General features: G+C 46.4%; 1 protein-coding gene across 1 annotated transcript; it reads right to left on the bottom strand.

The window, feature by feature from the left end:
• Positions 1 to 60: 60 nt before the first annotated feature.
• Positions 61 to 12,730, bottom strand: RTRAF (RNA transcription, translation and transport factor). The gene is made up of 8 exons (XM_027457935.3): positions 12,576 to 12,730; positions 10,946 to 11,070; positions 9,446 to 9,545; positions 8,399 to 8,485; positions 7,315 to 7,403; positions 4,762 to 4,830; positions 1,133 to 1,181; positions 61 to 401 (listed from the first exon to the last, which is right to left on the bottom strand). The coding sequence occupies exons 1-8, from the start codon at positions 12,634 to 12,636 to the stop codon at positions 247 to 249; spliced, it is 735 nt and encodes a 244-aa protein (XP_027313736.1). The 5' UTR covers positions 12,637 to 12,730; the 3' UTR covers positions 61 to 246.
• Between the last annotated feature and the right edge of the window lie 2,324 nt (positions 12,731 to 15,054).

Below are 15,054 nucleotides of genomic sequence, written 5' to 3'. Positions count from 1 at the left end.
AACACAATGAAAAAAAAAAATGTCATATTTGCCAACTCGGAGCTAACGAGAACAACTTGCTTCTACTTCCCAAACTTCATTTATTTAAAGAAAAACGGTAATTCACTAGAACAGTGGGAATTCAATTTCCTGTTTTCTCTCATATCAGTAAAATAATATCCATTTCGAACTGCATGCCAGAGTTGTCGAGTTGTACATAGTTCCTAGCTGTACTAAGGACACAGCAGACTAAAAGCTTTAATCCCTTTATCTCCCAACTTTCCCCAGTCTGTGGTCTGTCTTGGGATCAGCAATAATTGCCTGAACCGCTACGATCGCTTCGTTAATTTTTGTTTGCAGCTCCCGGAGCTCCTCTATGTGCAGCAGTCGCAGAATTTGGGCAGCTTCGTTGATAACAGCATCTGGGAGAGTTGCAAAAAGAACAGCGTCAGGCATTTACATCTGACCTGAGGGTCTGAAGAACAGCTGAATCTAAGTTAACACCGTGCAGCTCATTCATGCCTGCAGTTTCCATACTCGAAATGGGAGAGTCCCTTTCTCAGGAACTTTCCCTGCTGCTAGCGAGGGTGCTCTGCAAAATCTCACTCGGCTTTGTGCAGCCCGTGCAGTAATCCCCAGCCAAGCTGGGTCACTACCAAGCACTCCAAGTAGTAATTTAGTTGTACACGGGGCAAAAGTGAAGCCAGGCTAGTGGAGCCTGTGCCACCCGACTCTTGCTTACAAAAAAAACCATCAGGTCAGGCCAACTTGCACTGCCTCTGGTTAGATTTCGTTAGATCTGGTTGATTTAGGTAAATCAGGTAGCACAGAGGTCCTCTGCTGGTAGGAGTAAGGTTGTACAAGACGAGTAACAAGAGGCATTCCTTCTGGGTGCAAATGTGGCTGTCACTGAAGCATTGCTCCCAGACAATTTAATATATTCCACAGCTAAGATTTGTGCTTTTTTGTTCCATCACAAAATGCTCAAGAGTGCTCATAAATAAGCTGGGAGGGAGCAATTCTTTCCACTACAGGCTTCCAGAAGAATCATGCCTTTTTTTTTACAGTACACATTATCTACACATTTGACAGTGATCTACTCTGACAACGACAAACATAGCAATTTAGAAGTAACATCAAGAGAGCTGCTTACCTCCTGTGTCAAAACCAAGAATGTGCTTTTCTAAAGCAACAGGCAAACCCTTTAAAAAGAAAGAACATGATCAAACGAAATTAGAAGTGTCATTTTGCATGCCTGGAAAATAAAATCAAGTATTACACCAGATAACTCCGGAGGAGAGGACACAAGTTTTTTCTTTACAGACACAATCAACTTCAAAAAGCCATCACGCCTGATTGTGTGACTGCCCTGGTGTCCTGAAGCATCAAGCACGGAATATTAATAATGAAAAACCTTCATCCTTAGCAGTATTCCCCTACTTGTAGAGAGAGTCCCACTGGATACACGCTGCCCATAGTCAATCCTTAAAAGGCCAACCAGCTGTACTGCAGGAGAACACCCAATGCAGCAACATCCCCAACCAGACACATAAAAAGCTCGCACAAACTAGGCTTTCTCGGTAACTCTTGCATTTAAACAGCTGCCAGATTTCAAAGCATTGTCTGATTTGGAAGCAAGCTGCAATCAAGTGGGTTTCTCAAGCACTGAGCTGGCAGCCTCCATCAGCGTCCTCCGAAGCATTTTCTCGAGCGCTGAGCTTCGGAATAAATCTAAACGTTTGATTTTCTAAACACTTGCTCTATAAAACAGTGCAAGCAGAAGTTTTATAGTTTTATTAGCGGTTATTTATAAGCACTGCTCTATTTCTTTCACCCTCTTGAGCTGTGGAGAAGTCAGGGTGAGTGATTGTTCAGCATATTTCCACGTACACAGAAATTGATTTAAACAATGAAAATCTTAGAGGTTGCCTTTTACCAGCTACATAACTTCTCAGCATTCGCCTTGCACAACAAAAACATTCAGTTCAATCCCATTAGCTTCTACAGCGATGGGGTTACAAACCTCCTACAGAGTGAGCTTTTCTTTTAAAGGGTTATATATATATATAAATATACATCTTAATATAAAGGGGTATATATACGTATATATAAAAATATACATTTATATAAATATATACACAGAAATATGTATAAGAGGGGTATATAATCTTAAAATGCATCTGCATGAGTGCACACTCACTAAAATTTAGACAGCTTGTTGCTAAGAATACTGCTGGTGCCTCTTCAGACAGAAACCAGCAGTTTCAGACCACATGCATGCTTTAATAGCTTCATGTTTAAGACTGCAAAGACCTCATCACCACCTTAACCTGTTCCAAAGCAGCAAAGCACCGATTCAGCCAGTTCTTTGCAGCCAAACTCCCCAGGGCTGTTGCAGGCACCTCCACTGGGGTGACCCCAGTGGCACCAGAAAGCTGGTGGTGTTTTCAGCCCCCCCTTGCTTCCCCTGCCCTGCTCCCCCACCCTGATGCGAGCTCCCTTTTGGCTGTTCAGGCTGCTGTCTGCTCCCTCTGCTGGAAGCTGTCCTTGGCCGAGCAGTGCCCGTGGCCCTTTCCAGCCCTGCAGCGATCTCACAGCAGGCACTGGGCTGTCCCAGCACCACTGCTGCCACGACCAGAAAAGGAAGGTCTTCGTTTGCACCGTGGCCTCAAACAGGCAGAGAAATGAAGAGCATCTTTACAGCTGTTACCACGCAGAGCAGGTCATTTTACAGCCTCACTTTACCCTGATTTTTTATTTCAAACTGCTGCACAAAATGCTTGCGATGGGCCTGACCACGGCAGGCATCTCCTCTGTAACTGGAGCTGTCGGCAATAAAACCAGATACCCTGGGAGCGGAAGGCAAGGAGTGTCCAGATGTCAAAGCAGGGGGAAATGTACCCCCTTTATTGTGCCTTTAAACCTTTCAAATTCCCTTAAAGTGATCCTGAAGGACTGCTTCCATGGCATTTGTTGTACTTACCTAGGATACTAGGTAAGGGAAGCCTAAGACAGGCTCAGAGCCTGTTGGTACCGATCTGAATCCTGTCCAGACACCGAACTGCAAGCCATTCAAAATATTATTTCTTAAAACCTGTCTTCCTTATCTTTAAAACTGTAGCTTTGACAGCCTAAGATAAATCTCATTTTATTTTGTAAACTGCATGCACAGCAGTGCAAGTTTCCTCTGCACAGTTTCATACACATCCCTCAGCGAGGACCTTTCTATGTCTATTTTATCTTATCCCCTCCATATCTTGACATTGCCAAGAATATACAAAATGTCACGAGATGCATTAAGTCCTCAGCCATGCAGAAGTCAAACAATTATAAACCGTTTCCAGGGTCAAGACTTAATACACAGAGTGTCACTGGCTGGTATCCTGGCCATTTCCAAGCCAGCCAAAGCCAGGAGCAGAGGTTTATTTTCCCGAGCTCCTATCCCGTGACCCAGCTGTCCCCACTGGTTCAGATATTTTCTCCATTTATCCAGCGTATTATGATACTGACGATCACTACTGGCGCAGACAAAGCTGTTTCCCTGCCTCCAACCCTCTGCCTTTTCACCACCTCGCTTGGAAATTAATATTCATCACGAGAATATGCTTCCAGTGACGTTATCACGCTCGGTGACACAGGGACATTTCAACCTGACCATGCTCTGAGGACATAACAAATAAGAAACAGTATTTGGTATGAGAAAATTCACTGATCCTCAAAGATCTGCTGCCAAACTTGGAAAATCCCATTTTGATCCCTGCATGTCAGCTCTGCAGCTATGTAAACAACAACAAAAGCTAGCCTTTTATTAGCAGCAGTTAAAGAAATTGAAATGAATGCAGCAATCCCAGCTGCTTTTGTATTTTCCTGCCCTATTATATCTTCTGATATCAGAGTCCAAAGCTCTGATTTACTGTTCCAAGGCTTCTGGCAATTACTGACTGCGCTGTGCTTCTGAGCACCTGCAGTTGCCACTTAGTAAACACCATGAGCAGCGTTATGATAACAAATAAAGCACGGGCTGCTCAGAACAGCTGCCAGGAAAGATGAAGGGACTCGCCCTCTTTGACCAGACCCAGTTGCTTTAGCAGGGACATTTCTAAACACGATCTGCAGGGCAGGAGAGGCTCCCTTCCTCGGCTGCAGCCGATACCCAATGCCAACAGCTGCTATGCCAAATGCTGGAGAACTGGGATGTTTAAGAAATGACAATCTGGAAAAACAGTCATTCACAGAGAATCGCTGGTGCATTATTCATCTGACCCACAAACAACGCCTCACAGGCAGCTCGTTGTTAAGAAATCATTCTGCAGAATCTGAGGCTCAATTGTAGACGTTTCCTTCACCGTTTCTCACTCAGGGGGAAGGGAGAGAGGAGCTGGGTGACCAACATCCCATTCTTCAAACGCGTGAGACGTGAGCAGCACAACACTCCATACAAGGAATGTTTCACCTGCTTACGCAGCCAACCCTGCTGATTCCACGGAAAGCCAGGGCATCTATTTCTTTGGGTGCTATGGTCCTGCTGCGATGAACAGTAACCCTTTAGCAGACACTAAGATGGGAAAACAGCTATTCAGTTGTGTGCAAAGTGTGCCTGTACCGTACCACAAGTGAGGAAAGAGCTCTGCATGCTCCCCTCGGGTCTTTCAGGTTCAGAACTGCCAAAGCAAAGCAAGTTTTCAGCACCCAATTAAGTGAAGTGTTTAAACAGCACCCACTTCGACAGAGATGGCAGGCGCTGAACAATTAACACCAGCTTTGTGCACTGTGTATACAAACCTCCTTGGACTGATTGGCCTTCGCTATGGCATCCTGCGTCAAGCGCTCTTGAACCAAGATGCGAATCGCCTAGGAAAAAAAAACATTTAAAGGCCAGAGTCATTCATTTACGTCTCGATGCATTTCACAGACAATCCATGGGAAAAGGAGCCAACGTTTTAAGCTAGCATAGCCACAGCTTTGTGAGAGACTATTGGAAAACACCTTCGGACCTTAAAGCTCTGCAAAGAGCACTACTCCTCGTAAGGAGCAGCTTACACAGGCAGAGTTGGCTGGGGGAAGGTTAACCAAAAGAGATGAGGACACTACACTTTTCATTTCAGCCACCACTGGGCCAGAAACTGCTAAGCACTAGGAGCAGCCAAGAAAGTTTGCCATTCCTAAAATGAGTTGCTAACGATCCCAAAGCAGCAGCATTTTTGTTTTTGAGCTTACACTGCCTGGATTACACTGTTCCACCTCTAATGCTGCAACAATGCTGCTTCTTCAGGAAGGAATTCCTGCTACAGGGATCTTTCAGTAGGTACTGAGCCACCTTCCACACGCAGAGAAACTTGGAAAGAGGCTCCCCAACCAGGCTTTAAAAAGACAAAGAAAAGATTTAGACAGAGAAACAAGAAGAATCTTAACAGTCCTGCTGCTCATCTGCTTTTACTGGCTCCAGAACACAGCCCAAAATCCTACTGAGCTATTAGCTGTGATACCTACAGCTGGAAATGCCTCTAGAAACTAACAAAGAAATACCAGGCAGGCATTCTTCCACCAAAAAAACACTTTGTCTGTCAAAAACATTCTGCAGACTTTCCCTGATGAATAGCCGAACGTGACAGCAGCAGTCATGCCGCTTCATGTTTCTCCCCCACGATTTCTCCTGGTTTTGTTCATGATTAGAGTGGAGACGTGATCCTAAGAAGCTGTCAGTGAGCATTTCTAGGAACCTAACTGAGGGAATTGGCCTGGATATGAGAAGCGATTTGATAAGAAGTTTAACTTTAAACTCCAGCAGTGAAACCAGACCTCACACGGGAGAATTTTGAGTGGCTTTTACTTCAGAAAAAGTGTGTAACTGTGTTACATAGGTGGTTTGTGCCCAACTTCTCAAACTGCAAGTAATAAAAGGGGGAATCCAAATACCTCTCTGCTTCTGGCCAAGGTTTGGCCAGATGCCTGTGTCAGGCTTGCACCCTTCTGCCTTCCCTAAGGAGCCATTCCAGAGTCTAAGCCTGAACATGCATCATAATCTCTATCTATGGGCACTGCAACAGGCAATGTGGGGTAGAATTAAAAGACTTTCACTGACACAATTCGTTATCATCAAGCCTCGAAGGCCAGCATTGCTGTTGTTTGTGCAACAGAAATTGCCATCACAATAATCTGTTCTTAAGGCAATTAAAAAGAAGAAAAATTCAGGCTCGTGGTTTTGTCCAACTACCTCCAACCAAAAAACAGTGAGACTAGAAATGCTGAAAGAATGACAAAAATGTAAATACATTCACACAGAAAACACATTCTGGGTTGTTAGTACAAAATAGGTGCACCCAGATAAAGGTTGCTAGCCTTCAGACACATCTGGAAGAGCAGCTGAAGGAATTCTGCTGGACATGGGCTGAGAAGGAGAAAGTGGCTGACAGGATAACTCTAGGTCATCATTTCCTCAGGAACCCAGGCTAATACGATAGTGCCTTACCTGTTACAGACTTACCCACCTATACAAACTTCACCACCCATTCATTGCATGAGTTTCTCCAAGATAAATTTAGCATATTGCAATGGATGGGCATTATTCTCTTGTTATTCAGTGAAATAAGCTTACTTTGGTGCCAAACAAAACCAAGTGTATTTCCATATTATGGCACGATCACGTGGGAACTCTGGATTGCTCCCACCTCACTAAATACAGGGCTCGGAGAACACAGCCTCAACCTGAAATTTACAGGTAACAAAGTTCCAACACTAAGTCACTAATTTTCCCCAAATCACAAGGAATATCTTTACAAAATTTATTTGCTTACTTACTGCATTTAAAGGATCTAATCAGCTGTCAAGAATAAACTAAACAGACTTTGGTAGTGACAAGGAATAAAGGACCAAAAGTCACGAGGAGGCAGCATTTAACTGTGGCTTCTCCCTGTGCTGTTTTAAAGCATCCTTTGCACCCCTTAGCCTCTGTTTTCAAAGTTTCTCTTTTAATTTCTAGATTTGGAACGCAATGCTAGTCTTCAAGCGTGTTCCTCAATATTTCTGAGGCTTGCAGAAACCTCACCAAGCAGCAACTTCTGCTAACCTAGAGCACTTCAAAACCTGAACAACAGTTCTCAGCTAGCATTGCAATTCCCGGAACTCAGCTACAATCAAACTGTTTACCAAGGTAATTATCCCTGCATTAATTTCTGTGATTTACACTGTGTGTTCTTATCTACTTGAAAAGGCCCACACTTTCTCTTTGTTCCTAAAGAAGCCATAGTTATCAGTAAATGTGCACCACAAGGTATTACATGCACATTAGCCACCGGAGGAAGAAAAAAAAGGAGACCCAAAAACCGTGAAGCTCACCTTAAGCATTACCAAGTAATCATCATGTCGCTGGATCTGAAGCAGATTAGCCAAAGCCATCACTCCAGCCTTGAAATCAGGATTATTCACTGTAAAAAAATAACAATAAAAACAAAAGACAGTTTAACTGGCTGCAGAAGGCAATTAGCTTCCTGATTCCACAGTACCAGATTGCCCTCAAGTGTGCAGGCCACACAAGCACAGCAGCAAGCACCCAGTCACTGTAGCAGTAACAGAAGGGTAGCGCTCAGCCTGGCGCAAGGCTGAAGCCTGCATAAGGTTATAAAAGATACAAAGCAATGGAAATGTGCCACGAGGCTTTGTAACCGGGTTGTAGAACCCCATCTGAGCACAAACGTGCTTTGCTTCCAACGCGGAGTACATTACATATGTCCTACTACAAAGGAAACCAGTGTTAAGGTTTTGAAATTAAAGCCCATCGTGAAGATATTCTCTTTTAGAAATCTTTCTTTCTCTGCCTGCTGGCTGGGAGTAGGGCCAGCTCCAGCTGTCTTTCTGTACAAGGAGTAATGAGGGAAGATTTGGGGGATTTCAGGCTATTTTTAGTGGCTGCTTTCCCACCAGTCCTACTTGTTACAAACGTGCCTAGCCATCAAGAAAGATAGCAGTCATGAGGAAAAGGTAAAAATCCCCCAGCTGCTCCCTCACTGCCTGCTCAGAGCCCTCCCACCTTCTTTGTATCTGCTCAAGTCTCTGGGTACCTCATTCTGCTGGGAGATTCTGTGTCTCTGCCCTTCCCCAGGAGAGAAAGGTCTGCACCAGTGCACACCCAGACACCTGGTATTCACAAGGAGCAGCTTCTCTGTCCTTTACGTCCAGGCATGCAGATACAAACAACTCAAAGTAACTTTCAGAACACTGTTCGCAGAGAAACAGTTTGGGGCAGCATTAGAAAGAAGAAACCTCACCCTTTATGAACCCTGCATTCCTAAAGCTTTAAACATGGCTTAAAAAAGTTGTATCACAGTACTGTAACTGCTTAGAATCCAAAGAACTTGACGCAGGCCACAGAACACATCTGTGTATGATGCAGCCATCATTTCCAACGCCGTTGCACACTTACCATCCAAGTTAATCAGCGGTTCTGCGTTTTTTGCTGTGTTGTCAGTATTCTTAGCACCATCAGGGGTAGAGTCCTTATACTTGTCAGCTGTTAAATTGAGAAGCAAATACGATCAGTGTTAGGGCTCATTAAAAAATGACTAGTTAGAAGTTTAGAGCCAAACTTGCTGTGTTTTGGCGGTGTGATGCACGCCCAGCTCTCCAGAAGGCAGCTGAACAAGCTGCAGCTGCCATCAGTTCACCTAGGACCGGCCCTTGGCCTTTACCAGAGGTGCACACAAGGATCAAGATCTGCAGACTCAAAGGGGTTCTAAGCAGTGAATGAACCACTTCCAACACAGGCTTTGTTTTACAGACTGCAGCATTGCAGAAATGCCCCACAAATGTGCTTTTCAAGTATTTGGCGGTGGAACCTCTGCCGTTTCCTCCATCCTCACGTAAACCTGAGTGCAAGGCAGCTCACTTTCTCCAGCACAGCAGACCAAGAACCAGCTTTATGGGTTTCAGGTATTCATATCCCATCCTCGTGTTGGGCAGAGCTCAGCCCTGCAGCAATTAAAGGTAATGGAAAACAGCACTCTGCCTATTATAATGTTTGCACTAATTACATTTGTAATGTACAGCATTCTCCCTGTAAACACACTGCTGCTGACCGTGGAAGCTCAATTCAACTCTTTCATACCCTTGTCCCAGTTCCCAAGGGTTCAGGATCTACTCCCCGTGGAACAAGGCTTTAAGAATAACTTATTTGAATGCATGCACTTTGGAGTAAGTTCTCGTAAAGGCAACACCACAGGGAGAAGGGGATAAATATATACAATGGGTTTGGCTACATCCAGAAATAGAGCAGCAAACGTGAGCGTGGTGCTGCACTGTCCCGCTGGAGCTGAGGGGAAACAGTTCCCATCTAAATACGCCGCCAAATCAAGCACACAATTGCATTTCAATTTATACTTTTGACGTTGTCTTAATTTGACAAACACTTCATAAAATTAAATAGCCACACAGGTTCTCCAGCAACGTGAAGCACTGGAGGAGTTCATCTTACCGTTATCTCCATACTCGAGCCGAACTGCTAAGCCAAGGAGCCAGTCCACCGTTTCTTGTCGCTCCTGGATTTTGAAGGGACAGTTCACATCTTTCATGTACTGCGGAGCAGGAAGAGGAGAAAAGGAAGAGGTGTTAATGACTGGAAGGAAACACTCGTACGAATTAGCTAGGAGCACAGAGCTGCTTTGTGAACAGTCCCTGCAGTTGTTAGAAGATAGTTATTAACAAGAAGCATCATTACAGAACATCCTGCTGCAGTATCTAATCCACCTGAGGCGTGTGAGAGCAGCCCAATGCTTCCTCCAGTCTGCAATTAATAATGGAACCTGCTTTTTCCTGAGTAACTGATGCCATTCACTGTCACGCTGACAACCTGACAATTCAAAAACACTTTTTTGCTCTCCATTCTCTTTACGCAGTGAGCAGAAGCAAGGGAGAGGAGGACAGAGAACCAAGCACAGCAAAGCTTCCCTTCTAAAGCAGGAAGGAGGGACGACGCAACCCAAAGCTCTCACAATACCGGTACCAAGGTACAACAATGCCCTTAAACCATCTGCACCAAAATCAGAGGATTCTGAGGGGGCAGCACAAGTAATTTTTCCCTCGAGGGAAAATTGTGTGCAATAGGAGAGGACAAAGTGAGGCTGGGATGCACACGAGCTGGTGAGCTCTGCTGGCAGGCATGCAGAGAAGGGCAACCTGGCCTCACCAGGAAAGTTTTTGTACCACCGACACCACAACAGCACCAGCAGCCAGTAATTCTGGTATCACACATGTTGAAAACTCAGAGCACTGCCCTGGCATCAGCCTTGGCACTGTGCTTTAGGCTCCCACCAGCAAAGCACGAGCACTGCAGCTCCAAACCTTCTGGGCAGCGAACGAGGTGAACAGTTCCAGGAAAAACAAGTGAGATGAACGGGCAGCGAGCATCAGGAGCAGCATTTTTAGCTTCTCCTGGGGCTGTTGTGAGAGAAAGGAAGCGGGAACGAACACAGAACCAGCCGACGGTGACTCAAAGCACTCACAAGCATACAGGAGATCGCTCAAAGAACCATGGCTGCTTGCCACACTTTGCACCAGCAATGGAAAATCATCTAGGAGGTGCAGAGTTGAGCTGCAGCAGCTTTATTTCAGCCCCTCGCAACGCCTGTGACTGTATCAGCCTGATCCAGTCTCAATTTGGAACAGAAAAACCGTAACACAGAAAAAGGCGTTTGTTTGTGGACGATTTCAACAACTAAATCAATTCAGGCAAGGAAGATTAGGACAGAAACTATTGCAAAAACATGGCTGAGTGAAAATCACGTACAAAAAGCTCTACCAGCTGAACTCCTACAGCTTGGCTGCAGTTACACATTTAAATTCCCAGAAATGGAAAAGTTGAGGCACAGGACAAGTGTTCAGTCGGTTACATTCAACCACTGCAGAAGCCGTGAATTGTCACTGACATACGACACATTTATAGTTAAGTTTGTGCTTTTAAAACACCAAAAAACACCTTTTCAAACGCTTTGGGCCAGTCATCGCTGTGTATGTTTCTTAAATTCCCTCGGTCTTCAATCTTGTAGTGCCTGATTTTCTGGTCTTCAAGCCAGACGATGAAATTCCTGAATTCTGTTTCATCTGCGGGGAGAAATAAAGAGAGCAAAAATCAACCAACACCTTCAGGGCAAAAACGAGCCCCGAAATTCTGATCGAATTCATACAAACGACGGTGCCCCTGGGCACTTTCATTTATTATCATGAAGAAAGATGTACTTAACACTAAAATCACGTATTCCAGGATAACCTCTGACCGAAACTCAGCAGTCTGAGCCTTTTTCACTTTGAATTTGCTATGGTTGATGGATTACACTAAAAGGCATCAGCCAAAATACTGTTTTTATTAGGAATTCAATTATAACTATTAAGCAAAGAAGAAAACGTGAAACAATGACATTAAGAAGTTCAGCCTCTAACTCTGCTGCCCAGACAAACGTGTCCCATGCTGCAAAAAAGCCTTTTCTGCACCAAAAAACAACGCACACAGATCCATGACTACACAGGGGCATTTTCTTCCTTCCTTCTCTGTTGCCTCAGCCTTTCTGGATTGTTGGCCCAACATTTCAGCCCTCGGAGCTGGAGCTCCACAAAGGCTGCTCTCCGAAGATGCTGGTAACAGACAAAGCAATTTCTTTGTACCTGTGCTTTGTATCTCTTGCGCACCACCAGCCCCTCAAAAACCAGCTGCTAATTAGGCACTGGATGAGTTTGAATATCCGGAGTTAACGAGGTGAACAACCTCAGATCAGACTGGGGTAAGCACACTGGTTTCCCAGCAGGGACGAGGACTGTATCAGGGATTATTTCTACCTGTTAGGGGTTTCTTCTGTGTGATCAAAGCCTCCTGCTGCCCCTGAAGGTGGTGTAAGGAACACACGGTCACAACGTAATTGAATTAAAGCTTTCAAAAACAACTTTTACAGCTTCTACGCATCCGTGAATTACAGCTTTCAGTAACTTCTCCAACTCCTACACATCCTAAGGCTCCTGAAGGTGGTGGAAGAAACACCTGCTCACAACACACGTGAACTACAGCTTTCAATGACACCTTTTACAGCTTCCACACCGCCAAAACAAACCCTTGAGGAAAAAAACCGCCAGCTACAAAGAGCTAAGAGTGTATGGTAACAGCAGATACGCCTGGAAAGAGAAACGAGCCCTGAACCCACACCGTGAAGCAACCGATCCCCAGGAGTACACCCTGCCTCTCCGTAACGCCTACCACAGTGCCCTTTTAACCAAAAAAACCACTAAAATACGACAAAAAAGGGCACACCGCGCACGAACAGAGCCGCCTGCCGGGCCTGTGAGGGCTGTGAGGCACCCTCAGGGCCCCGAGCTCCGCAACGCCGCCGGGACGGGGCCGTGAGGGGGCTCTGAGGGGGTCGGGGGGGTCCTGAGGAGACCCTGAGGGGACCCTGAGGGGGCCCTGAGGGGGCCCTGGGCCGGGCCTGGCCGCCTTGAGGCCTACGGGCCCGGCTGCCCCGCGGGGCCGGGAGTGCCGTGAAGGGGAGCGGAGCCCCGTGAGGAAAAACGGAGCCCCCTGAGGGGGTCCCGGAGCCCCCGAGGGGGCCGCGGCCCCTCACCCCTGCAGCTGAAGCCGCCCGGGTTGTGGTAGTCGAGCGCCGCCAGCTTGCGGCGGAACATGGCGCCGCCCTGCCCCTGCCGCCCCGCCGCACCGGAAGGACCGCCCCTCCCCTTCCCGCCCAGCGCGGTCTGCGGGGAGGACGATTGCTATTGGCTCGCGGAGGGTGAAGGGCAGGGGGGTTGGCCAATAGGGGAGAGGGGAGGGAGGGAGGAGGGAGCGGGGGGTGGGAACGGGGAGGGGGCGGGGCTTAAGAGGGGGCGGGGCTTTGGGGTTGGGGGCGTGGCCTCGTGACATTGTGGGCAATACGGGGGGCGTGGTCTGTAGGGGGCGTGGCCTAAGGGGGCGTGGCCTGTGCAGGGGGCGTGGCTTGCGCGGGGTTTGGTGCGGTGTAAGGGGAAAGGAGGGGAAATAAGGGAAAGGGGGAAAAACTGGGGAAAATGGGAAATGGGGAAATGGGGAAAAGGGAAAAGAAAAGGGGCGAAATGGGAAAATAAAATAAAATAAAATAAAATAAAATAAAATAAAATAAAATAAAATAAAATAAAATAAAATAAAATAAAATAAAATAAAATAAAATAAAATAAAATAAAATAAAATAAAATAAAATAAAATAAAATAAAATAAAATAATAAAATAAAATAAAGAAGAAAAGAAAAGAAGAGAAAAGAGGAAAGAATTGGTAAAAAAAAGAAAAATGAAAAGAAAAGGAAAACAAAGGAAAAGAAAAAAAAGGAAAAAAAGAAAAGGAAGAAAAAGGGAAAAGAAAAAAAAAGAAATAAAAGAATTGGGGAAAAAAAGAAAAAGGAAAATAAAAGAAAAAAATAGGAAAAGAAAGAAAAGAAAATGGAAAAGAAAAGAATTGGGAAAAGAAAAAAATAAAGAAAAGAATTAGGAAAAGAAAAAAAATAAAAGAGAAATTGGAAAAGGGAAAAAATGGGAAGAGGGAAGGGAAGGGAAGGGAAGGGAAGGGAAGGAAAAAGGAAAAGGGAAAAAAAGAAAGGGGAAAAAAAGAAAGGGGAAAAGAGAAAGGGGAAAAAATTGGAAAAAGGAAAGGAAGGGAAAGGAAAGGGAAAAAGACATGGGAAAAGGAAAAAAGGGGAAAAAAAAAGAAAAAATGGAAAAGGGAAAAGAAAGGGAAAAAGAAAGGGGAAAAGGAAAAGAAAGGAAAAAAATTAAAAAAAAAAAAAGTGGAAAAGGGAAAGGAAAGGGGAAGCAATTAGCGGTGCTGAGGGCACCCGAGGGAAACCACCCCAAAAACGCGGCCAGCAAAGTGCGGCCGTCCCAACCCCAAAAAAAACACAAAACCCACAAAAAATGGGGAAATCTCCACCCCTTGCCCCCCCCTCGCCCCCATCCCACCCATCCCACGACACCACCACGGGAGCCTTGAACCAAATCCCAACTTTTATTGTATTGATTTCCACCGAGCACACACAGACCACGAGGGATGGGGATGGGGATGCGCTACACCACGACGCCGACCTCCCGTTACAAACCCCCCAAAATTCCCCCCCCCAAAAAATAAAAAACAACCCCACACCCGGGCACCCCCCCCATAGATTTTTCCTTTCCAACCCTGCTGGTCCCAAGGGGATTTTTGGGGACGCTTTGGTGGTCCTACTGGCCCGGAGAGGTGACCCCCGAGGGGATTTTTGGGGACCTTTTGGGGTGACTTTTGGGGTGAGGTTCCTGCAGCAGCGCCCCGCGGGGAGGGGGGAAATAAATAGGGAGCAGCGAGGCGCTTGGCAACCCCCCTGGGTGCTTTTTCGGCTCCCGATCCCCAAATTCTGGGCTCCTGGTGCAGCTTTTTAGGGTTTTTTAGGGTTTTTCGGGTGGTGTTGGAAAAGACGCGCGCCCGGTAAAAAAATTATTACAAACCACGACGGCGCTCGGGGAGGGGGAAGGCAGCACGAAAGGAAAAGGCAAGGCAGGGCGGGGGGGGGTTACCCATTTTCCCCGAAATACCACGAGCTCGCTGCCCCAAAAACGGGAGCAGGGGGATGCCAGAGCCACCGTAGGGCGCCGGAGCCCCCAGCCTCATATCGGGGGTCTTCGATGCAGAAGATTAGAAAAAAGAGTATGAAAAGGTAGAAAAAAACCCAAAATGGGCTGGAAAGACTCGCAGAAAGGTACCTGGAGACCGTGGCCCTCTTGGGTTTCTCTGTTTTTTTTTTTCTCTGTTTCACCCAGCCCCAAAAGGAGGCGTTTTTCCCCCAAAAGGAGGCGTTTTTCCCCCAAAAGTGGGGGGTGCTGCGGGGTGCAGGCTGTGTAGGAACGGGGCGTCAGGCACCTGAGGGAGCGGGGAGCTCCGGGGGCATCCCGGACCCTCCCCAAAATCACCCCCCCGTGGCCACAAAGTGGGGGATGGGAATGGGGAGGGGCAGCGGGGACGCCGAAAGGGGTGGGCAGGGAGCGAGCGGGGGGGCAGAGAAGGTGTGGGGGGAGAGGATTGGGGCTGGGGAGAAGTGGCCAGAGGT

Source organism: Anas platyrhynchos, chromosome 5, assembly GCF_047663525.1.
Source record: "Anas platyrhynchos isolate ZD024472 breed Pekin duck chromosome 5, IASCAAS_PekinDuck_T2T, whole genome shotgun sequence".
Lineage (NCBI taxonomy): Eukaryota > Metazoa > Chordata > Aves > Anseriformes > Anatidae > Anas > Anas platyrhynchos.
This window is presented reverse-complemented; position numbering and strand designations above follow the sequence as displayed.